The sequence below is a fragment of the Malaclemys terrapin genome, chromosome 6 (genome assembly GCF_027887155.1).
Source record: "Malaclemys terrapin pileata isolate rMalTer1 chromosome 6, rMalTer1.hap1, whole genome shotgun sequence".
Taxonomy (NCBI): domain Eukaryota; kingdom Metazoa; phylum Chordata; order Testudines; family Emydidae; genus Malaclemys; species Malaclemys terrapin.
This window is the reverse complement of record NC_071510.1, coordinates 6,691,394-6,716,905: the sequence shown is the minus strand read 5'-3', so window position 1 is coordinate 6,716,905 and position 25,512 is coordinate 6,691,394. Positions and strand designations below refer to the sequence as shown.

The window sequence follows — 25,512 nt, the reverse complement described above, 5'->3', positions numbered from 1 at the left end:
AGACCTGGACCAAGTACCACTAAGATGCCAATATCTATTGCTAAGGTTAATGTGATTTAATCCAATTGCTAAATATGTTCCTGAGAAAAATCTGGTAGTAGCAAACACTCTGTCCTTGTGGCAGCATTTCAGTCATGTACCCATGAGCTGGAAAATGATGTAAAGGGGCATGCGGATGCTGTGGACACATACAGATAAGTGTCAGAAAAGAGACTACTCCAGCTACAGAAACAATCTTGACAGATACCTAACTTCAGGAAGTTCTAAGTGACATTAGGAGTGGATGGTCCACCTATCTAAGGACACTAAAGAAGTGACAAGAGACAACTTTGCGTGTGCAATTAAGCAAGTCTAATGGACTCATGATTAAAGGCAGTTGCATCAACATTCCAAATGAAATGAGTGGCGATATCTAAACCTCTTCCTTGGAGGACATCAGGGATTAACTAATTGGTGTGCCAGTATCTGTCTGGAAAGCTAAAGCAGAATGAAGGGACTGAGATTTCTCAGCGATGGGAATGCTTCCTTCAATGGAAAGGTGCATCTAGGCTCTACAACTACAGGAAGTCTTTAGGTCAAAGCACTAGGCAGGGATTCATGAGCACCTGATTCAGTTCTTGATTTGCCACAGGCTGGACCCTGGACAAAGTACCTACCGAAGAGAAGCATTCAACTTCTATGAAGTTTAAGGGCAAGGAAGATGCCCAACTCCCTCAAACACCAGCCTTCAACTCTTTGGGCCTCAGTCCCTCATGTGTAAAACGGGGATCAAAACACATCCTGTCTGTCGAGTGTAAGCTCTTGAGTCAGCCCTGCCTCTGTGTGCTGTCGGATACGGGCTGAGCAGAGAGGGTAGAAGGCACAACAGGATCATGCCATGGACTGTTAACTGTAACAAACACTAGCCTCCACACCAGTAATCTCTGGTACTTCAGCCCTTGCTAAAGGGCAGATAAAGCAGGCCTAGCAGTGTAAAAAAGACAAGGAATGTGGGAGTCTAGGCCTGTGTCCAGTGGTGTCAAAATGCCAAGGAGCATTATAGCCAAAGAGGAATGGGAAAGCATGTGCTGAAGCCAGAAATCCTGTTTCCCCCACCGCACACACATGCACCCGGCCCCTCTCCCAAGCAGGAGCTTGGAGCAATAGTCAAGATTTTAATAATGTCTCAGAGGCGTAATGTCACATACTCGCCTAACGCAACTTCCCATCGCCGCAGAGAAGAGCACGACGCGGATAAGGAGCCTCTACGGTCTGCGTTAAAACGATGGTATAGTTCTGTGAGGCAGTCCCAGCGTCCCAGGACAAAATGAATCATCCAGATAGGCTAACAGAATAATCTTGACAGGGAGGGGAACAGAAAAACCTCTCTATTCCCGAGCAAAGAGCTAGGGGAGATTTTACTCAGTGTGAGGGGAACAGACAGGATTAACCACTGGAAGGAACTACCCAGCGAAGTAGTGGATTTTCCAGCTGTCCACGTGTTCACATCAAGACTGGTTGCTGGGAGGACAGGGCTAGCTGCAATGCACCGCTCTGATCACAGGCCTTGTGCCTTCACTGCTCCGGGGATGGAATCCCACCACGTCCCCACTCTCAGGACAGGCCCGGCTGCAGTACGCTGGGTACCAACCCTACATACACCGTAGGCAGAGCGGGCCCCAGCATGCCCAGTGAATTAGAAACACAATAGACACGTCACAAGAACAATCCCTGCCCTGAAATACTATGCACTTTGGTGAATACTGCACATTTAAAGGGGCACTGTAAGGTTACTAATCCTCACAGGAAATGACTTTAAAATGGTTTTAGCCTGGGATGCAAAGGAACCCTAAGGAATTAGGTACCCGTCAAATTTCAGTGGGATTTCAGGCACCTAACAATCTGAATGTTCAGGGTTAGGTTCTGGTTTGGGCTGACATGACGTGAGGGGAAGAAGTCATTGGGATGCATAGGCCAGCAGGGACCCCTGTGATCATCTGTCTGACCTCCTGCATAACACCAGCACCACACTGCAATCCAGGGTGTGACTGCAGCACTTGTAGACATACCCAGTCTAGCTGGTTGCACAGCCCCACCCGCGGTCTGCTGGCCCAGCGTCACTGCCCTTGCTATTAAAGCAAAGCGCGCTCAAAGCTAGCGCTGTGTGTGTTGCAGTCCCACCTCTGGTGGCAGGGCAGACAGGCCCTAGGACAGCTAATCTCACTGAAAGAAAAGAAGAACATGCCGACAATGGATACCCATACAGGAATTAAAGCCACTCCCTCTTCCATTTACTGCAAATGGAGACCCCCAGCACCACGGGACCTGCCTACTACGCCCCCTCGTCACCATGGCACATCCCACTGGCAAATGGAGCTGAACGGAATGACATACCCTTTGCATCTGACCTCTAGGACCTGCTGCTTTGACCTTTCCTGGGGCCCAATCCTGCGCCCAGGGACACCATTGGTAGTAGGCTCAGGCTAAGGAACCCAGTGATCTGTGTCACTGAACAAAGCTTGCATGACCAGGTATGGGTAATGGGGCGGCACACATTAGCAAGAGGCACAGGGGTTTGCCTCTGTAACTCCACATGCAGCCTGCGTTCTCATTGGCCTGGAGACGTTCAGGGCATTAGTGATGCCGAAGGCAATGTTGTTTGCAGTGGCGGTGACCGTTTCTCTGTCCCAGGGGCCCAGCTAGCCGGGGTGGTGCTAACGTCTCCAGGCCATGGGGCTGAGTGCCGCACTGACCAGTAGCAGATGGAGCTCCCTTCCAGCAGTCTCAGTGGCACACGTGCTTAATGAAACATGAAGTGAACTTGATTCGTGAAAGAAATTACATTCTTTTCACTGCCCTCCCCTGCGTGGCTGCCATGGGACAGGAAAGGGAACGATGTCAGGAGACCTTGCTTCAACCCCCGCTTCTATTGCTGACTTGCTCTCTGGCCTTTTGACTGCCCTGTGACTCATTTTGCGCCTAGATGTGGATGGGGGAAATGCTTTGAAATCTCTAAAACATGAAAGATCGATGGGATATTGGTGACTATTAGCCAGTCTTATTATAGTCTCAAAACACATGCTGTTTCCTTAGCATCTTTGTAACACGCCAGTAGCTGCTTCCAAGGCACAGAAGTGCAGGCAATCTCCTTCCAGAGTGAGGTACTAGCTTTCTAGGGCTGATTTATTTTTTTGTCTTTTTATTGCTAGAAGAGGCATAATGTGTAGCGTAGTACCTAGGCAGCTGCTTCAGCATCTGGGGGTTGTAGGCATGAGTCCCTGGGCCTTTAGAAATGCATCACATACTAAATTACCAGCAGACACCTAGCAAATATAGTGGCTGATGCTATCCAATGGGGGGCTGTAAATAATCAGTAATAACAGCTATTCCTTCTTGCAGTAGTGCTTAACTTTGCCGATGACATTGCTTTCCCGAGGATGATGTGGAATGGAACGATTGCCCTTACATCAGAGAGAGAACAGAAAGCAGCAAAAATTGGATTGAAAGCAAATGCAGAGAAGACCAATATTATGAAGGGAGGAATGTGGACAACAGATACAAAGGTGCATGTGGATGGAAAAGAAATCAAACTGGTAGAGTTCTGCCACTTGTGGAGAGTGATGACATCTGAAGGTGGCTGTGAGAGAGAGATTCATATGACATTAGGAAAAGCAAACACTGCTTTTGGAAGGATGAACAATCTGTGGTCACACAGAGGTCACCATGCCAAACTATAGGTCACATTATACCATGCGATTGTACTGAGCACACTACTGTACAGAGAAGAGACTTGGCCAATGACAGTGGCTAACCAAAAGAGATTGGAGGCTGCCCATCGCAGATGGCTGAGGAAGATACTACACATTTCATAGAAAGACAAAATAACTAAAGCGAGAGTCAGGAAGCTGACAGAACAGGAGTTTAGAAAAGGCCATCAAAGAGAGAAGGCTCAGGTGGTTGGGATGTATGCCTTGTTTGGAAGATGGGTGACATGCTAAGCAAGCAGTGAATGGGGTACTCGAGAGGAAAGAGAAAGTATGGAAGGCCAAGGAAGAATAGGCAGAAGACAGTGACAGAGGATTGAATGCGCTGGTATCATCTGTGAAGAGGTCCCACAACTAGCGAATGACCACAATCAATAGAGGATGTGCCAACGGCCCAGGAGAAACTAAAGTCTAAGGTAAGGTGATGGTCCTCTTAGATTGTGTGGGAAATTCTATAAAAGAGATGGAAATAGTTTGCAAATTAGAATTGCTGATGTGGGATAGGGATGGTAGTATAGTATGACATCCTGCATCACTGAACGGGTTTGTTGCAGGACTACAGTGAAATGCCAAGGTTTGTTTGGAGATGTCAGGGCATGTCCTCAGCTTCAGTGCAACTATGCCAGTGTACAGCAGCTGAGGACCTGCCCCATCATGTGTATTTAGGGCAGTGTAAGAAAAACTAAAACCTGAACAAGCTTGGAGTGGGTAAAAGCAGAACAAACTTGGAGTGGGTAGCCAGGTCCAGCCCTATGGAACAGAAGCTGCCACTGCCGGGTGAGTGTAGGGTAGGTTCACTCTCCAGCCCACCACCAATGACCCATCACCCTTCCTGGTGTAGCTCCACCACTGAGCAGCATAATACTGGTGCAGTGAGGTGGAAGATCAAACCCAGGGTCTGCATTACCCTACAGTGCAGAATGGTACATACAGTCCAGTCTGTGACCAATAGTTTAAAAACTAAGGGCCTAAAATTAGCCTGTGTCATGTCCATATTTAGGAAACTAAATTATTGCCCTGATTTTCAAAAGTGCTGGCACTCAGCATTCATGACTTCAACAGGAGTTGCTGGGTGATTCGCAGTTCTGAAAATAAAGCCATGTATTGATTGCCTAAATACAGATTTAGGAGCCTGACTTTTAAGGCATTCGCTTTTTAAAATCTGTGTGTGGTTTGTGTCTGTAAGTAATATGCAATGTTTATGAAATTGCAGTTTGTATTCTATTATAATTGTTATTCTATGTCCATTTGGGAGGCGAATCCTGTGGAGAAAATCCCACTGACATCAATGTGCCTCTAGGTACTACTGTAATCCAAATGATAAGCCATGTGTATAATTATGTAGGGCTTTGTTTGCTCACCATGTTTTAATCATGCAGTAATTATTCATTTAAATCATTTGTGCTTCACTATATACACAATATAGGAACATTTTCAGTTCTGAACCTATTTTTAAAGAAATAATATACCTTGTTCTTTGATTAGCTGTTTGATGACACAAGAGCTTGGATGGATTTAAAGGTATTTGTTTTTTCTTTATGCATTGTGTGTGTGCGTTCGTATTCCATAAGCAAAATCTTTGTTTAAAAGAGTCTGACATACCCCTGCCCCCAGTGCAAACTCTTATAAACAAGGAAATAGCAAGATAGAGGACACCTCTGAACTGTATAAAGCTCACGTGGCACAGTTTGACTGATGGTGATAGATTCCGCATCGTCACAAAAAAAGCCTTCCTTCTCCTTCTGAAAGATCTGTTGCACAACACATTAAGTGCCCTTCTAATACAATGCAAAACCTCCGTTCCATCCTCAGCAAATATTCAGGACTGATCTCTGTGCACGGGTTAGGTGTACCGTGTGTGATGTGTTTGTGGGGGGAAGTATGGCGTTAAGAGTAGGTTAGATAAATTTAAGAGTAGGTTAGATAAATGTCTACTAGGGATGGTCTAGGCAGTATTTGGTCCTGCCATGCGGGCAGGGGACTGGACTCGATGACCTCTCGAGGTCCCTTCCAGTCCTAGAATCTATGAATCTATGAACCATTAAGTTTTTGCATTCTCTAGTGAGGAAGATTTATTGTGTACAAAAATTCATACTCATCTAGTCTGGTCTCTTGCAGAGCATGGGCCATAGGATGTCACCCAATGATTATCCATCAAACCCAACGATTTGTGTAGGGAGTTTGGAGTTTCCTGGCTTTATACATGCCCCCTACTCCCATGCACTGGTCTATCCATCTGTATAGATGGCACCATAAAAAAAAAAGAAAATTAAAAATAGGCCAAGTCACAAGTGCAGCCAGGCAGGCTGCCCTAGGGAGGAATCAGCTGTTCTAGGGATGGATACGTTCAGGCCTCGGTGGTTGCTGTATAATCGTGCTCCAAAGGTCTTGACAAAGATTGAGACTCCCAGGGCTCCGCAATACAGCCTTGCTGTTATAGTTGACTGAGTTTGGTTCTAGCTCAGCCATTGTCTTTTATACACCACAGCGTTCAAATGCTTTTCATCCACGTCACTGGGTTTGTTGGATTTGTTAAGCTTTTAAATATAAATCAATGCAATTAGTCTCAGTGGTTCCCTGACTTCTCTGTTCCTTAGCTCAGTGCCCCATGTGAGTCCTCAGAAAGTCACCTGTCATTTTTGTCAGTGAGCTTCAGGGCAGGCTTTGAATACACCACACTCCTGAAACTCAGACCCTCCAAGGACTGTGGGGGTCTCTTGTGCTAACAGCAGGGCAGGACTCCTCCATAGCATGCAGGAGCGTGCTGCAAGGCACACAGGGAACAGCTAGCACGCTGACCTGTATGCTCTTTCCCCGGTTGGGTGCAGGCAAGGGCAGTCATCTGTGGTACCAAGCAGTACACTCCCCAGCAGAGGGAGGGTGTGGTCATTGCTTCTGCTCGGAGAAAAAACTGAAGTGCGGCACCTCAGAAGTGCATTGGGGACAGTGTCATGTTTCTCCGTACCAGATATGGACTGGCTACACAGCTTGCTTATACACACCAGTTGTGCTCATCATAAGAGCCTTTAATTCTCTGCCATGTCTGGCTGAAGTTCGTTTAAATAAGGTAGTTGACGCACAGAGCCAGCTAGTGGCTGAAGACTATAATGCAGTTTAGCATTCCGTCACAGCTCCTCCGTTACGTTCTTCATTCCTGCCATTTTCAGTATTTACATTATCATACTGTCTTTGAAGCTCTGAACATATCAGCCTGTCTCTAAATTGTACTGGTTTTCTAATGACACGACAGGAACACATAACGACTTGCTCATTGGACTGTCCGCCAGTTGCAACATCTGACTGTGGTCGATTTGGAATCCTTGAGTCATCATCTTGTTCTGCATCTGCCATCTGTAGGGTTTGCTCTGTTGATCACTCTTTCTGAGGAATAAACTGTAGATGTTGACGGTTTCTGTTGAACTCTGTACGGTCAGTCTCAATCACATATGATTTGGGCACTGAATAGTTTTTCTTCATGACAGCTGGAGTTGTCCATCCTTCTCCATCCAATCTGACATGAACACAGTCACCAGATTTTAGACCCAGCAGTTCTCTAACTGAGTGTCTGTTGTAAAAGTGTAAAAGCTCCTTTTAGCCTTTTTATCCAATTTTGCCACTCTCTTCATCTCTGGGCACCTTGGAAACAGGTTCTTTTCCAAAATTGGAACACTAGTTCTGAGTTGTGCTGGACTAAATCCAATAGAATCATAGAAGATTAGGGTTGGAAGAGACGTCAGGAGGTCATCTAGTCCAACCCCCTGTTCAAAGAAGGACCAATACTAACTAAATCATCCCAGCCAGGGCTTTGTCAAGCCGGGCCTTAAAAACCTCTAAGGATGGAGATTCCACCACCTCCCTCGGTAACCCATTCCAGTGCTTCACCACCCTCCTAGTAAAACAGTGTTTCCTAATATCCAACCTAAACCTCCCCCACTGCAACTTGAGACCATTACTCCTTGTTCTGTCATCTGCCACCACTGAGAACAGCCTAGATCCATCCTCTTTGGAACCCCCCTTCAGGTAATTGAAGGCTCCTATCAAATCCTCCCTCACTCTTCTCTTCTACTGACTAAATAAACCCAGTTCCCTCAGCCTCTTCTCATAAGTCATGTGCCCCAGCCCCCTGATCATTTTCCTTGTCCTCCACTGGACTCGCTCCAATTTGTCCACATCCTTTCTGTAGTGGGGGGCCCAAAACTGGACACAATACTCCGGATGTGGCCTCACCAGTGCCGAATAGAGGGGAATAATCACCTCCCTCGATCTGCTGACAATGCTCCTACTAATGCAGCCCAATATGCCGTTAACCTTCTTGGCAACAAGGGCACACTGTTGACTCACATCCAGCTTCTCATCCGCTGTTATCCCCAGGTCCTTTTCTGCAGAACTGCCGCTTAGCCAGTCGATCCCCAGCCTGTAGCAATGCATGGGATTCTTCCATCCTAAGTGCAGGACTCTGCACTTGTCCTTCTTGAACCTCATCAGATTTCTTTTGGCCCAATCGTCCAATTTGTCTAGGTCACTCTGGGCCCTATCCCTACCCTCCAACATATCTACCTCTCCCCCTAGCTTAGTGTCATCCGTGAAGTTGCTGAGGGTGCAATGCATCCCATCATCCAGATCATTAATGAAGATGTTGAACAAAACTGGCCCCAGGACCGGCCCCTGGGGCACTCTGCTTGGTACTGGCTGCCAACTAGACATCAAGCCATTGATCACTACCCACTGAGCCCGACGATCTAACCAGCTTTCTATCTATCTTATAGTCCGTTCATCCAATCCATACTTTTTTACTTGCTGGCAAGAATACTGTGCGAGACCGTATAAAAAGCTTTGCTAAAGTCAAGATATATCATGTCCACCGCTTTCACCATATCCACAGACCCAGTTATCTCATCATAGAAGGTAAGTAGGTTAGTCAGGCATGACCTGCCCTTGGTGAATCCATGTTGACTGTTCCTGGTCACTGTCCTCTCCTCCAATAGCTGCTATTGGTGTTGATCTGTAACTCAGAAGAGCAAAGAATGGATCTTCCTGTTGTAGGATTTTCTTGGCTGTCTGTACAGCTCGCTCAGCCTCTTCATTTGCTTGTGGGTTATGGGGGCTGCTAGGAATATGATCAAAATCATATTTCACTTGGAATGACTTAAGTTCTGCTTCAGTGAATTTTGGTCCATTGTCCATCACTCGTTGTTCTGGAACACCGAAATGAGCAAAAGGGCACTTCCGTTTCTTGATAACACTGCAACATGTTATGTCTTTCAAGGACATTATTTCTATATACCTGGAAAAATAATCCATGACGACCAGGTAATGATGTGCTCTGAATTTGCATAAATCTGCAGCTCGTTTCTTCCAAGGTCCATTGGGTCGAGCTGTTGCATGCAGTGTAGTTGTAGCAATGGCAGTCTCAAGTTATTAGAGAAATAAGCTATGTGTGGGGGGGACACACGAGGTCATGTCTCTCCCCTCCCAGATTTCTACCATGGAGGGAGTTGGGCTCAGCCTAGCTGAAGGAAACATGCCTGGGAAAGGCACTGACACCTCGCACACCCGCTGAGCCCAGCTAGGAGGTGGCTGGAGCAGGGAAGAGAGATGGGGCTGGCAGTGCAGTTCCACCAGAGGAGGCGCAGGGAAGCCCTCTGAGTCCAGTCCCTTCCTTGCCTGCAGCCACAGTTAAATGCTCAGCAGTAGGTATCCGGAGCCCGCTCTGGCCCATGCTGTACTTGCAGCGGGGAGGCGATGGAAGAAGTAAGTGGGGAAGGAGCTATGAGGAGAGTGGGGGCAAGATGGTGCCAGCTTTGAGCGGGTGTGGGAGGTACAGGGGGAATGGGGCGGTCACATGGCCTCCCGAACCTTTCAATTGTTACTCCCCCCCCCCCCAGCACACCATCAAGAGTTACGGGTCGTCTCTGGTACATGAGGTAATATCCCACCCACCGATCTCCACACCTACCTGCCTAGAACCAGTAACCACCCCAAACACACCAAGAAATCTGTTATCTACAGCCAGGCACTCAGATACCACAGAATATGCTCTGAGGAGAAGGTCTGGGATATACACCTTAAAACCACCTTCACCAAACAAGGACACTCCACCAGAGAAGTAGACCTCACTACCAAATGGGAACCCAAATACCCCAAGCAAACCTGCTTCAATATAGAAATAAAATCCCCTCTGACCTCATAGAATCAGAGAATATCAGGGTTGGAAGGGACCTCGGGAGGTCATCTAGTCCAACCCCCTGCTCAAAGCAGGACCAATTCCCAACTAAATCATCCCAGCCAGGGCTTTGTCAAGCCTGACCTTAAAAACCTCTAAGGAAGGAGATTCCACCACCTCCCTAGGGAACCCATTCCAGTGCTTCACCACCCTCCTAGTGAAAAAGTTTTTCCTAATATTCAACCTAAGCCTCCTCCACTGCAACTTGAGACCATTACTACTTGTTCTGTCATCTGGTACCACTGAGAACAGTCTAGATCCATCCTCTTTGGAACCCCTTTTCAGGTAGTTGAAAGCAGCTATCAAATCCCCCCTCATTCTTCTCTTCTGCAGACTAAACAATCCCAGTTCCTTCAGCCTCTCCTCATAAGTCATGTGCTCCAGCCCCCTAATCATTTTTGTTGCCCTCCGCTGGACTCTTTCCAATTTTTCCACATCCTTCTTGTAGTATGGGGCCCAAAACTGGACACAGTACTCCAGATGAGGCCTCACCAATGTCAAATAGAGGGGAATGATCACGTCCCTCGATCTGCGGGCAATGCCCCTACTTATACAGCCCAAAATGCCATTAGCCTTCTTGGAAACAAGAGCACACTGTTGACTCATATCCAGCTTCTCATCCACTGTAACCCGTAGGTCCTTTTCTGCAGAACTGCTTCCTAGCCATTCAGTCCCTAGTCTGTAACAGTGAATGAGATTCTTCCGTCCTAAGTGCAGGACTCTGCATTTGTCCTTGTTGAACCTCATCAGGTTTCTTTTGGCCCAATCCTCTAATTTGTCTAGGTCCCTCTGTATCCTATCCCTACCCTCCAGCGTATCGACCATGCCCCTAGTTGTTACCTACCACCCCACACCAGAAACCATACGGGGCATCATCAAACAACTGCAACTCATACTCAATGGGGACCCCATCCTGAAATAAATCTTTCCTGAACCCCATCTTCTGGCCTGCAGAACACCCCCCAACCTCATCATCACCAGCTCAAAGCAGCACCAGACCCTGCCAAAAAACAGATGCAAACTTGCAGACATACCTCCATTGGTACCATGATCAACGCTCCACCCACCGCAACACACCTTTCAGGATCCATTGATCCTACACATGCCTATCACAACATGTGGCGTAGCTCATCCAGTGCTCTAAATGCCCCCAATAACAACTATGTGGGTGAAACCATACAATCACTAGGCTCTCGAATGAACTCACACAGGAAAATGATAAAAGACAAAAACACCACATCAGCTGTGGGTGAACACTTTTCACAAAGTGATCACTCTATATCTGATCTCTCAGTCCTCATCCTCAAAGGAAACCTGCACAACCCTTTCAAAAGATGAGCCTGGGAGCTTAAATTCATTACTCTGCTAAATCTAAATATCAAGGACTGAACAGAGACAGTGGATTTATGGCTTATTATAACAATCTGTAACCCACTAATCCCCTCTTTTTGTCCTGTGACTACCGAGGTATTAATGGACCACTCTACCTTGAATGGCCCCTTGAAATATGTGCTAACTACTTATGCTAAACAATCTGTTCCACTTGTCTTTAGCTGTGACACTCTGAGTATCTTTCCCAGCCCTGAAGAAGAGCTCTGTGTGGCTTGAAAGCTTGTCTCTCCCATCAACAGAAGTTGGTCCAATAAACGATATTACCTCACCCACCTTGTCTCTCTGATAGGGATGTTGTTGTTAAAGGTTCTTTGTGTTATGTTGGTCTGTTAATTCTGCAATGTTCACACAGAGATATTTTTATTCTTTATACATCTTTGCTGATGCCCAGCCACCACACTGACTGGTTAGCCCATTCACAGCATTTAGTTAGTCCTTGATGCCCATCATGGATGAGGTTTAGGATTCCTAATCTCATTTCATTTGGAATTACAATGCAGTTGCCTTTAATCATAAGTCCATTTGATTCACTTAATTGTCCAGGCATGGCAAAGTAGTCTCTCGTCACTTCCTTAGTGTCCTTTAGATACTTGGGCCAGCCACCCCAAATTTAATTTAGAACTTCCAGAAGTTGGGTGTCCCTCAAGATTGCTTTTTGTAGCGTTAGTAGTCTCTTTTCTGGCACTGGTCTGTATGTGTCCACAGCATGCACATCCGCCTTATGTCATCTTCAAGGTCAAGAGTACTGAGTGTGATGCTGGGCTCTGTAACAGAGTGTTTGCTGCTACCAGATTTTTCCCAGGAACATATTTAGCAATTGGGTTAAATCACATCAATGTTAGCCATAGACATTGGCATCTCAGCGGTGCTTGATCCAGGTCTTTGCCCATTGATGAGGGTTACAGGAGGTTTATGGTCTGTCATCAGTGTAAATTAATTCAGTCCACAGGGATATCTATAAAAGCTCTCACATGCCCATAAGTTTGCCAGGCACGCCTTTTCAGTCTGTGCAGAGCATTTTTCAGCTTCTGTAAGGGTGTAAGCAAAATGCAACTGGCTTCCATTCTGAGCCATGTTGTTGCAACAGTGCGCCACCTAAGCCATAAGTGCTTCTATCCACACTGACCTTTCGTGGGTTTGTTCACACCATAGTACTAGAGAACTAGAGCTGTTGAAATAATTTCTTTTACCTTTTTGAAAGCTATTTCTTGATTTGGCCCCCATACTCAAGATGGGTTGGACTTTCATTCAGTAGTTTTGTCACTGTAAAAAGGTCTTGTTGGTATCAACCAAGGTTATTTGCCATCCCCAGTACACATCTCAGTTCTGGTACATTAGTTGGTGCACTCAATTCTCGAATTGCCTTTATTTCCTCAGGGCTAGGGCTGATTCCATGTCTGTTTGTTGTCTGTCCCAAAACTTGATTGGGGTAGGCAGAAAATACATTTTTCCTTATTTAGCCTCAGTCCAGACTGACTGATTTAGGCTTAGGACTTGGCTAAGGGTTCTGTTATGTTCTTCCACTGAAGATCCATACATCAGAATATTGTCCATTAAAATTACAACTCCATTTGTGTTCATTAACAGTTCTGCCATCTTTCTTTGAAAAATTTCAGGTGCAAAGTTAACTTTTGAATTTGCCAGAATCATAGAATATCAGGGTTGGAAGGAACCTCAGGAGATCATCTAATCCAACCCCCTGCTCAAAGCAGGACCAATCCCCAGACAGATTTTTAACCCAGTTCCCTAAATGGCCCCTTCAAGGATTGAACTCATAACCCTGGGTTTAGTAGGCCAATGCTCAAACCATTGAGCTATCCCTCCCCGCGGCTGCTTGTGGCAGCTAGCTTAGAGAATACTGTAGCTCCTTTCATTTTGGGGAGGAAGTCGTCCAGGGTTGGGAGGGCATATTTTTTCCCTCCCAACTGCTTCATTATTTCAAGATTACACAGATTAATATTTTTCCATTTTTCTGTATAACTGGTACCAACCTGCTCCATTCTTTTTAACTCTGTGAACTGTATGTACAGTACATGATTCAGCATTGTCTCTTAAGGTTAGTTGTAGTGGATCTCCTTTCAAAAGTCCAAAATCACCAAATATTCCATCGAGTTCTTCCACCTTTCTCGTTAGGCTACGACGCTGCTGCTGAGAAGCCTGTTGGTCTGTGGTCCTTTGATTGCATAGCTTTTGTCTTTATAAGGTGTTTCCATGGTGAATTGGCCCATGCAGTTCAGAATAACTCCAGGGCTAGTCACAGCTGTGTCACTTGACTTCAGCTCTGAAAGGAGTTGAAGGTGATAGTAAGCCCCTTCTGAGATGACTGTGACATCAGCTACTGAGTCAATTTTAAAGTCAAGTATCAGAGGGGTAGCCGTGTTAGTCTGAATCTGTAAAAAGCAACAGAGGGTCCTGTGGCACCTTTGAGACTAACAGAAGTACTGGGAGCATAAGCTTTCGTGGGTAAGAACCTCACTTCTTCAGATGCAAGTAATGGAAATCTCCAGAGGCAGGTATATATCAGTGTGGAGATATATACCTGCACACTGATATATACCTGCCTCTGGAGATTTCCATTACTTGCATCTGAAGAAGTGAGGTTCTTACCCACGAAATTTTAAAGTCAGTATTCTTGCCATGAATATTCAGTTTTGCTCTCCAGTCAGGCTCTGTCATCACAAGTCACAGATCCCAGAAACAGTCGCTCTTGATTGTCTGTAATATGAGTCAACTCCCTGACTGCTATGTTGCGGCAAGCAGCTGCAAAACATCCACATTTCATGCATTTATTACACCTTGTACCTCTGTCTAAACATGCATCATCTCCTGGGATATGACTTTTTCTCCAGCTTGTGCATGTAGGCTTGAATTTGTCCCTCTCAGCTTGGGATTTCTCTTTCCTTGTCTCAGGGGTTTTATGATGATGATTTTTAAATACTCAAGTATCTGTTTATAGCTTCTATGCTAGTTTCAGGTTTTTCAAGTTGCTCCTGCCTTTTTTTCTGTTTGAGTAATTCTGATTGCTTTACTATCTGTATAGCTGTGGCTAGGGTCCTCTCTCTCTTCAGTGGTAGCTGCTGTGAATGGTTTTTATCTATTAACCCAATAACCAGCTTGTCTCTGATAGCTTCATGTTTTACATTCCCAAAATCACAGTTTTCAGGCAATGTATTGCAAAACTCTTATAAAATATTCAACATTTCCCCCTGGTTCTTGAATTCTCTGTTGGAAACATGCCACATTTCTCTGAGTTACAAAGTATGCATCAAACATAGCCGGAACCCATAGTTATCTTTGTGACTGACTTCAGTCAAGTCAAAGGATTTAAAGATATGCTCTGTCTGCTTCTCCATAGCATAAATTACAGAAGATACCTGGATATCTCCCGTTTCTCTGTGGAGTTTGTTTGCAATGCATACTCGTGCAAAATACTGCGTCCAGTTTGTCCATTGTGAAAATTTGTCAAAGCTGAAATTCTCTGAGCATTGAAGAGTGGCTTGTTGATGAGATCCTGCAACCTTTTTTTGCTTGGTTCCCTCTGTTTGCAATCTTTGTTGTTGTTTTACTTCTGTTTCTGTTCTTAGTTTCCTCCTGACACCGTGTCATGTTCCTCTACCAGATATGGACTGGCTACAGGGCTTGCTATACAAATTTGCTGTGTTCAACATAAGATCCTTTAGTGCTCTGCCAGGTGTGGATGAGGTTGGTTTAAATAAGGTCTTTGACACACAGTGCTCGCTAGTGATTGAATAATGCAATACAGTTCAGCATTTCATGACAGGCAGTAGGATCCCTGCTGCAGAAGATGCACTGAGCAGTGTCTCTGTCTCTCCTTGCTATGAAGGATTTGGCCCTTTAAAATAAGAAAATTGTGCACCTTGTGACTTATATTACTGTAGCACCTAGAAGCCTGGACTGGGACCAGGGCCCCATTGTGCTAAGTAATGTACAGACCTGGAGTAAGAGACAGCCTGCCCAACCCTGCAGAGCTTACAGTCTAAATAGACAAGACAGCCACAGGCTAGGAGGGGAAACAGGCACAGAGCGGGGAAGTGACTTGCTAAAGGTCACAGAGCAGGTACATGGCAGAGCTGGGAATAGAAACTAGGCCTTCTGAGTTACCAGCCAGTGCCTGACCCACTGGCCTAGGCTACCAGCCTACAGTTATCTACTCTAGAAACCGGCCCACTAACTTCATCATGTAAATATAAAGTTAGACCAAGATTCAGAGATTTCCGATTTCTTTGCCAATGAATCAAGTGTGAGAAACCAGGTCCACTTTTAGGTCTAATATCTGAGCAGCTTTTGTTTGTTCCTGTACCAAGAGCAATAACACAATTCTACGCACCAGTTATTTCACTGCACGGCTGAAAGTCTTTTTTTTAAAAAAGGAAGAACCAGCATTCTTAAAAGCAAAAGAATTTGGGCCAGATTTTCAGAAGTGTTCAGTAGCCACACCTGGGCCCCGATTTTCAGAAAAGCTCTGCTTCCAAGTAGGCATTTAATGAGGGCCTATGACAGGGTGTACTTTGGCCCAGGGGCCTCCTGCTGGAGGCCCTGTGGTCCTACCACATCCCACCCCAGCAAAAGAGCAGAAGAGGTGAGTCCTCCAGGCTGCCTGGAGAGGCTGCAGGGAGCAGCCAATCAGTGCATAGCGGGCTCATAAAAGGAGCTGCTAGAGAGAACAGATCAGTTTGCTGGTTGGCGCCAGAGGTGCAAGGATGGTGTTCCTGGCTGGCTGCAGGAGCTTCAGGGCTTGACAGATCCGTGCTGACTGTAGCCAGGCAAGCAAGGAAGGTACTGGGGCTAAAAAGGGAAGTGGCCCAGGAAGGCACAGCAGCAAGTAGTTAAAGGGAAGCAGCAGGTCCCTATCGTTATAGGGTCCCTGGGTTGGGACCCAGAGCAGTGGGTGGTCCCAGGTCCCTGCCCCACTAGCTACTAGGGAAGTGGCTTAAGCACTGAGCAAGGGAGTAACAGAGTGAATGGCAGCTACCAGTGTTGCTTGACGCCTCCCCCCCTGGGGGTGGGAAGTGAAGTCACATGAACACATCTCTGAACACTGGATCTTCACTGATCTAGGAGAGCAACAGTGACTGGGGTGAAGTTGAGGGAGAGGTGTGTTAAGGGAATATTTGGTTGTTGGACTTTCACACAGTAAGGTGAGAAACTGAGGCCAAGGACACTGCCCAGCGTACTCTGGGGGGGGGCATGTTTGCCTATGGTCAGATGTTTTCGAATCACAGTTGTGGTGTTTTCCCATGTTAATGCTAGGTTGCTTTTCCTTTTTATTAAAGGTTTTCTTTGCTATACATAGCCTCAGTGCTTGTGAGAGGGGAAGTGTTGCCTCTCAGAGGTGCCCAGGGTCAGAGGGGAGGCAGTTAATTTTCCCACATTACTGGCTGGGAGCTCGAGTCCCTAAATACTGAATCTGCCTGTTGCTGACACCACTGGCAGAATGGTTCCAATTCTAACAAACACCAAGCTGGTATATCCCCCAATGGGACAATGTGCATCATAGGGAAATCCTAGTCCTTCCTGAATAGCCACTGGGTGGGGAGGGGGCTTCTTGCTGTGGGAGCAGGAATAAATATTCAGACCTCACCCCCTCTCTATGCTACAAAGCCCATTTCCATGGGGCAAGGGTTTCACAGACCTAGCAGGTCCCTGAATAATCTCTCTCGAATGGCCTGCCTGTTGAGTTTGTGCTGGAGTTTGACCTATAGGCACAATATTATATTCTTCTGGTGGTTCTATCTATCCACGGCATGCAGACAGTCTACACCTAGAGATGGCCCAGCATGGACAGACTTGATTTACCATCACAGTGTGACAGGTGAACAGCAGGTGACAGTAACCGAGGAGCCAGGGGAATGTTTTAAACATTCATTTTCCAGACAGCTGAAGTCAGCCTGCAGGGGCTTACAGTTCTGGGGCACGGAGCGTTATCCTTTTACAGCATTTCACAGGGGAAATGACTCTAATGAACAGATGAAAGGAACAAAGCGTGTTTGACCTACATGGCAGCTTTGAAAGGTGCTTTTCTAAATACATTGGACATGCTCTAATTGGTTAGGCATTGAGGAAAATACTGCAAAATGTGAGGTGCTAACACTGCATATTTTAGTCTTGAGACGACAGTCTCAATGGGTCACATCCGCTCCTTGACTTCGTGCTCTGCAAGAGATGAAAGGATGGGGAGAATCTATTCCTCTGGCCAGTACTGAGGTGCAGAGAAGGAGCTGGAACCCCTGTGGTTATTCTGTTTTCTTTCCCATACAGTCTACACACTGGTTTTGTAATGGTATAACTATGTAGGGTCAGGGTGTGACTTCTCTACTGAAACAGTGAAGTCAGTACAACTCCCACGAGTGTGGGCACAGTTCTATCCGTTTACAAGTGATTGATACTGGGATACCTTATTCCCCTTTTCATCTGGGAATAGCTGCATTGGCATGAAGCACCTTTAGGCTTTGTGTACACTACAGAGCCTTAGGCCGGTGCGGCCCCTAGTATAGACAGAGCGTCCGTAGCCAGGAGGAGTTTTTCTGCCAGTGTAGGAACATCTCTTCCCCGAACAATGTTAGCTGTGCGGACAGCACTCGTCTTTTGCTGGCGAGGAGGGTGGGTTTTTTTTTTTTTTTTTTTTCATTTAAACAGGCAGCATTGGGCTTCTAGAACCCAATTATTCCGGAGCCTTTCAATAGGATGCCTCAATGACTTAGCAGCTTTGAAAGTCCCACCTGCACCATATGAATTGAGTGGTTACCTAGCACCATACGCCACGTCCCTCCTTCGTGATTAGCAACGAGATGTGTTTGTTCTTAGGGGAGCTCTGAATTTGAGTTGTGGTTGCAGGGAGCTGACCGGAAGAGTATTTCACGCTTGTTCCCCCTCTGGTGCCTCCTTTGCATTTTGAGCTGTAACCTTGTATAGTGCTGTTACACACACAAAACTACCTGAAACGAACGTTAAGGTTGCAAAGCCAAGCGCTCCAAAATGCCAGATTTGAAGGTTGCCTGTGCAGGCTTGATTCAGCCCCTTTGTGTGTATGAATTATGATACTGTCTTTAATTACACCATCAAATACTACGTTTTCGAGAAGTCAGTGTACAGGCTGGACAATATTTTGTTTTCTCCTGGTGGTTCAATGTATGGCCCCAGGCCTTGTTCTCTGTGCGCTATTCAAACCCTGCTCCAAAGACAGAGTGATTAATTGTCTCAGGGGCTTCTGTGCTGTGAGTGCTTCACAAACAGGACTGAAGTTATCTTCACAACACCCCTGTGAGGTCCAGGGATGGTGGTATCCCCCTTGTACAGACAGGGAACAATGGCACAGAGATATAGGTCAATTTTGGGTGCCTAGTTTGAGACACCTGGGATCTGATTGTTCTGCGTATGTAGCGTTCTGTTTTATAGCAGGTCACATGTTCAAAGCACGGCTCCCTTTAACTTCGGTTGCAGATGTGAGCACTCAGCTCTTTTGCCATTCAGACCCCTGGGCAACCCAGAAAATGAGGATAGTTTTGGTTTAAGTGACATGCCCAGTATCACACAGTAACCTTGTGGCAGAGGCAGGGATAGAATCCACTTCACCAGAGTGGCATTAAACTGCCCTAACCAGGAGATCTTTGTTTCTCTTCCTGCTGTCCCCTGCCTCATTCACTACACACCTTCCAACTTCTGCAACAAACAAGGCGGGGACAGCAGGAAGAGAAACAAAGATCTCCTGGTTAGGGCAGTTTAATGCCACTCTGGTATTGTCCTATAGACAACAGCCTCCTCAACTGCACAATTGTTGGGAAGCACATGCTGAGAATCCTTAAGATTGTCGTTAATTCTTTTGTTAACTCTGGCCTGCATAAACTACACATACCTCATAGCTGAGGTTTATGAAACAGCTGTCTCTCAGTGGGACCTATGATACCCTGACGCCTCTTGTCTTTACACAATGCATTCTGATCAGCAGCTGATCTCGTGTTCATCCTTGAGTTTCTCCTGAAGACTATTTTAAATTCCTCTGAAACAAACGGAGGGCCGCAACCTGAAACAAACTCTTCAGGGAACATACTCTGTAATGCTTCAGGAGTATTTGCAACAGAAGTGTTCATCGTGTGCTGCATCAAGCCACCTGGAATGAGAGCAGCTGTATTTGCATACTGTGGAGTCTTTGCAAGGCCTTAGTTGTCCACTGGTGCATGTGACATGGAGCAAGTGTCTGGCATGTTTGTGGTTGCCTGCTCTCTCTCCCTCGGGATGAACCTGGGCGTCATCTACATGCCTAGCACAATGGGGCCACAATCTTAATTGGAGCCTGAAATATAATTAATACATAATTCACAATGGCTACTTAACTTTTCTGTAGCCTGCTGTGCATCTGACTTCCAAAAGTAACTTTGGGTCTGTCGACACTGCAATTGGTGACCCGCGGCTGGCCCGTGCCCGCTGGCTTGGGCTAAGGGGTTCATTGCGGTGGAGATGTTTGCAGGGTCCTAGGGCCCAGACCCGAGCCTGAACACCTACACTGCCCCTTAGCCTGAGCCCCGGGAGCCTGAGTCAGTTGGCACGGGCCAGGCTCAGGTTTTTAACTGCAGTAAAGACGTACCCTACAAGTCGAGCTTTTCCCTATCACTGGGCTTCGGTGATGTTGAAGAAATTCAACCGGCATCCTAACTTGCAAGCTATTGGTATTACTACCAATGTGCCCAAGAGCAAGCAAGCAATCTCTCCTGACAGCTCCATTTCTCTAGAGGAATAAGAATGACTCCCTCACCTTCTGTGTCATTTGACTCTCCCAAAAGAATATATTCGAATGGAAGGTGATGAATGCGCTGGGTTGAGATTTAGGTGTTCTGGGTTCAGTTCTCGGCTCTGCTGCAGCCTTCCGGTGTGGCCTTGGGCAAATCACTTAGCCCTCCTGTGCCTCCGTTCTCTTGAGTTAAAATAGCAGGGAAGACATCAGCTCAGGTTAGCCGCTCAAGGTAATGCCTATAGGGCTGTCGGAAGCGGAACTTGACCTGCTAACCCAAGTTAAAAGCGGAGCTGCAAGTGCGTTCACTACCATCTTAACCCGAGGTAAGAACACACCTTTTCCCCCACAGAGTAGCAGTACACTTAGATACAGTACCTTGTGTTGTGCATGACTGAGGAGAAATGCCAAGTATTGCACTTAGGAAGGAATAATCAATTGCCCAAATACAAACTGGGAAATGACTGCCTAGGAAGGAGTACTGCAGAAAAGGATCTGGGGTTATAGTGGATCACAGATTAAATAAGAGTTAACAATGTAACACTGTTGCAAAACGAACATCATTCTGGGATGTATTAGCAGGAGTGTTGTACGCAAGACACGAGAAGAAATTCTTCTACTCTGCTCCATGCTGATAAGGCCTCAGCTAGAGTATTGTGCCCAGTTCTGGGCACTATGTTTCAGGAAAGATGTGGATAAATTGGAGAAAGACCAGAGGAGAGCAACAAGTTGCAGTGGGGGCAACCAAGGAGCTAATTTGGCCCATTCACTCGGTGTGTTGAAAATGCATCAGTAATGCAGTTGGGTTTTCCCAGTATTTCTTTTAATTGTGATTGGCATCTTTAGGAGAAGGGCAAAGAAGAGCAGAGGGGGAAGGTGGGTAGGGAGGGGCACTGAGTGAAGGCTGGAGGGCCGCTCACGGGGAGGAGGACAGGGAATTGTCGCTCAGACAGTGACATTTTGAGGTAGGTGGCTAGGGATGGGATTTTCAGAAGTGCTCAGCGCTGGCCAACTCTGTTCCCATTGAAGGCAATGAGGATTTCCCCCCTGCGTTCACTAGCGCTGAGTTAGGCCTAGGCTGAATGGATCTGAAAATCCCACCTGTATCTTGGAGTTCTGGGAACATCATAAAGCCCTTGTGCTTCACCGCCCCAAACCCCAGATTGAGGGTTAACCCCCAGTTCAGTTACCTGCTGAGTCAGTATTTTCCAGGCCCTTCTGCTCCTCTCACACCAACCTTTACACATGAAGCCGGTTTTCCACGTGTGCATTGCTTGTACGGCCTGAACAAGTGCCTTGCCCCCTGCACTACTGACCAGGGAGCCTCCAGCCGTGACATGGGGCCCTTCCAAAACAGCCTGGGAAGCAAGCGCACAGCCCTGGGGGCAGGTAGATGGAAAACGCACGTACCTATTAGAGGGACGGAATCCGAGGTGGCAGGCATGATCTCCGCCACAAGCAGCATGAACACGGTCAGGGACAGCAGGACAGTGATGCCTGGGATGGAAAAGAAAGGAAGAGTCTGACCTTTGCTGAACTGGTGTGGCCATTCCACTAACATCTTGGCTATGAAATAAAACCCCGACCTGGTCACTAGCTAAGCAAGCCCGTCTCCAGCTCATCTCCACTTCCGCCTCTCCAAGAGAAGAGTCTCTGCTGGGCAAGATGCATCCTCCAGTGCATCTTCATCTCCTCTCTGTCCCCCTTCTCGCCAGTTTCCCTGTTTGCCTTGGCTGCCAATAACTCTCGACCCAGAGCTCTGTCCCTCCGGCACTGCAAACACAATCACTGCCACCTTGCCCGTGTACCTGGTGGCCTTGACTCTTCCACTCTGAACTCCACCATTTCCTCTTGCCCTGCCTACTCTAGCTCTCTTTACTCTGGCCTCCTCAAATCCCAGCTCTCCACTGTGCAGGTAACCATGCTTCCTAGCTTCTCACCGGTACGCCCAAGGGAGACAAATTCAGATTCCCTCCTCCAACAAACTGCAGGTCTCAAAGTGGTCTCAGAGTTCCACCCGGTCTGTCATTGCCCCAGGATTTATCGTGTTTCATAGACGAGACTGGATTTTAAGGCCAGAAGAATCCATTAGGAGCACCTAGCGTGAGCTCCTGCAGGCCAGAGAAGGTCCATCTACTAACTACAGGTGGGATTCTGAACAGCAACTCCCACTCTAATCTGGATTCTGACCCCTTACTCATCTTGTCATATGTCCCTCCACGAGTAACCCCCCAGGACCAGTGGGTCTCCTTGTAGAGTGAGGCACTACTCTGCATGAGCCAAGTATCACAGTCGGGTCCTTAGAGCTCTGGAACTTTGTTCAAATACTCTTTTAACATCCCCTAGACAGACCCAGATGTCACAACCTTTGTTTCCTAGCTTGGTGGTTCAGTCCCTTTTAGCCTTGTGTAATCACTGTTCATCTCAGGAAAGCCTTTGTTGCTTTCAACCTCTCCATGCATGTGCCCAGGCCTATCCCCAAGACCTGCTTTCTCTAGCCTTGTGACTTGGCATGAACACCAGGCTTCAGAAGAAAGAGACGGTTGCCCTAACCCACTGTTCCACCTAGTCCAATGAAGATGTCTAACTCTATCCTGCAGAACTGGTAAATCGCATTCATTTTTCAAAGCACGGACCCAGAGAATAATCTGAATCAAGGCCAGCCACTTATTAATACCTAATATCAGCAGGAAGCTGTATCACCACATTGCTCAGATCAATACAAATGGCTGAGCTTACATAGTGCCGAATCAATAGGGCTACCTGCTGTCGGTGCTCACTAATGTCAATGGCGGTTCCTCAAGCTGACCCAAAGAAAGCCGTCTTGCTACAGCGTCTGCAGCTGTGAGTGGGCTCCCCCCATGGGAAGTCCCTACAAGCCAAGGTCCATAGCAGGCATTTGACGCTCCCTTTTATGCCAAATCTTTCGGAAGAGCTGAGGAATTAATTTTCCTTACCTAAAGAGATCTTCTCTCCCGAGTCAGCAGGCAACAGGAAAACCAGCAGTGCCAAGCCAGATATAAGGACACAGGGAATCAGTAAGTTCAAGCCGTAGTAGAGGGTGCGCCGGCGCATGGTTACCGTGTACGTCACATCTGGATACGGTTCTTTACAGCACTCATAGTACAGCTCGTTCCTCTTCCCGGGGACACCTGCGCAGGAGGAAACCAGAGGTGGAGAGAACGGCGGTTGGCCTGATATCTGGAGCTGTGTAGCATCAACTCTGAGTCAACACTTCATGCCTCTGAGCATCGGACCCAATGTTCAAAGGCATTCTGTTTAGATCATTGTTAGTACATGTATTACTGTAGCACCTAGTGGCCTCAGAGAGATGGTCCCTATGGTGCTAGAAGCTGTACATATGGTAAGAGACAGCACTTGCCCCAAAGACATTACAGTCTAAATAGACAAAGGGTGGGATGGGGAAAGAGAGGTGAAGTGACTTGCCCGGGGTCACACAAAAGGTCAGTGGCAGAGGTGGGCTCCCGACTCCCATCACTAGGTCACACTGCCTCTCAAAGAGCCACTTTCCCATCAGTAGAACTAGTTCAGTGGTGTAAGCCACTAGCTGCCAAACTGAACCCTCAAACTGTAGGTTCAAATCCCAACAGACATCTTTATTTTCTTAAGGTAAAGGAAGTTATTAGAATGAAGTTTGCACTCGGTGTGTGTGTGTGTGTGTGTGTGTGTGTGTGTGAGACATTAAAAATATAGATCTGTTCTGTGCTGTGTAGCTATTAAAGATCTCACGACTCTTTGGTTTGCTCTAAGATTCTTGGTCAAAACTTCCCATCTTCCACTACTGTGCAGTATGACTTCTGCTGGCTGGCTCACTCCACTCCGACTGTAGGCAGTAGAGAAATGAGTCCTATGTCCTAAACCGCTTTGAGATTAAAGGAGCTATAGAAATATAAAAAGATCATTTCCCTGTCACTTTGCTCACTGTATACATGTAGTGACTACAGGATTTGCAAATATAATAATTATTCCGAGCTGGCATATTGGTTTTCAATTTTTATTTTTGGAAACAATATAACTGGAACAGGGCATAGCAGGGCCCCCCTTAGTCCGGCCTCTGCTCTGCTCCAAAAATCACTCCGAGACCTTCTGGCTCAGCAGTCACGGGTGCAGTTTATTTACAGGGTGCAATCCCACCACCTTCCCACCATATACGGCACGGGGGCTTCCCAGCCTCTACAGCCAGGAGAGACGCGCTTCCACGCTCTGGCTTCCCCCTTTCCATCTGCCCCCCGGCTTCCTTCCTCTGAGGCTTTTGTGCAGCCCCAGGCTAATTAGGCAGGCTGCTGTTTCCCCTTTGTCAATCAGGTACAGGTGGCTCTAGTCAGCTCCAATTTACCTCCCTTAATTGGAGCTGGAGTGACAGAAGGCTGGCTTAGCGGTCCGTGCCCAACACCCTGTCACAAGAACTCATTAATGGAGAGACATATTGCAGTTGAATTACAGCAGACTCATCCTTCGTACAGTCAGCCAGTTTTTCACAGCTGAGTTCTCTTCAGCAGGAAAAACTGAATGTTAGACAGATGGTAGTTTTTGCAGTTAAGGTTGTAACTCACTGTCTTTTTTATAAGTTCCTTTCCCCCAGCGTTGGCAAAACTCAAGTGATCCAGCTGAAATTTCTTCTGTGCCACCCTGACAGATGGGGGGGGGGGATATTTTAGGAAGGTTTGGTAGCCCTCGGACGGGCATTCAGCTATGGCGGTGTGGAAGATCAGAGCTGGAAAACTGTCTGCACATTTTCTGAAAATTCATCTGGAAAACAGCTTGGCTTAGGAACCCCCTGAGAATTGGTCCCTTTGTTTTTTGGAAACATGGCGTGGTTAATGATCTGTTTTGTGTGAAACGGAGAGCACCATGAGATTTCACGCACACCCTGTACCATCTATGAAGTCTGTTCCACATATTCACATGCTAATACACCCCCACAAGCGCTCTCCGTGCGGTTTGCGGAGGGCCATTCAGCTCACTTCTTAGAATGATAAGGGCCAGAATTTCAGAAGGGTGTGTGGGGATTCTCCATTGTCCCCCTTTTGAAAACGGGACCTATAATATGCATTGAAATGTCACCGTGACTTTTGTACGAGAGAACTGAAAATCCCAAGGTGATTCTCAGGGCAGGTCTTCACTACGGGGGGGGGGGGGGGGGGGTCGATTTAAGATACGCAAATTCAGCTACGCGAATAGCGTAGCTGAATTCGACATATCGCAGCCAACTTACCCCGCTGTAGGGACAGCGGCAAAATCAACCTCTGCGGCTTCCCGTCGACGGCGCTTACTCCCACCTCCGCTGGTGGAGTAAGAGCGTCGATTCGGGGATCGATTGTCGCGTCCCGTTGGGACGCGATAATTCGATCCCCGAGAGGTCGATTTCTACCCGCCGATTCAGGCGG

General features: G+C 46.9%; 1 protein-coding gene across 2 annotated transcripts in view; it reads right to left on the bottom strand.

The window, feature by feature from the left end:
* LOC128839627 (neuronal acetylcholine receptor subunit alpha-7-like) overlaps positions 1–25,512 on the bottom strand; it is a 97,761-nt gene that overhangs the window by 15,052 nt on the left and 57,197 nt on the right. For both annotated transcript variants that reach the window (XM_054032777.1, XM_054032778.1), the window contains exons 7-8: positions 23,062–23,256; positions 21,515–21,601 (exon numbers count right to left, since the gene is read on the bottom strand). In XM_054032777.1, coding sequence (XP_053888752.1) covers positions 21,515–21,601; positions 23,062–23,256 — 282 coding nt within the window. The remainder of the gene's footprint in view (positions 1–21,514; positions 21,602–23,061; positions 23,257–25,512) is intronic.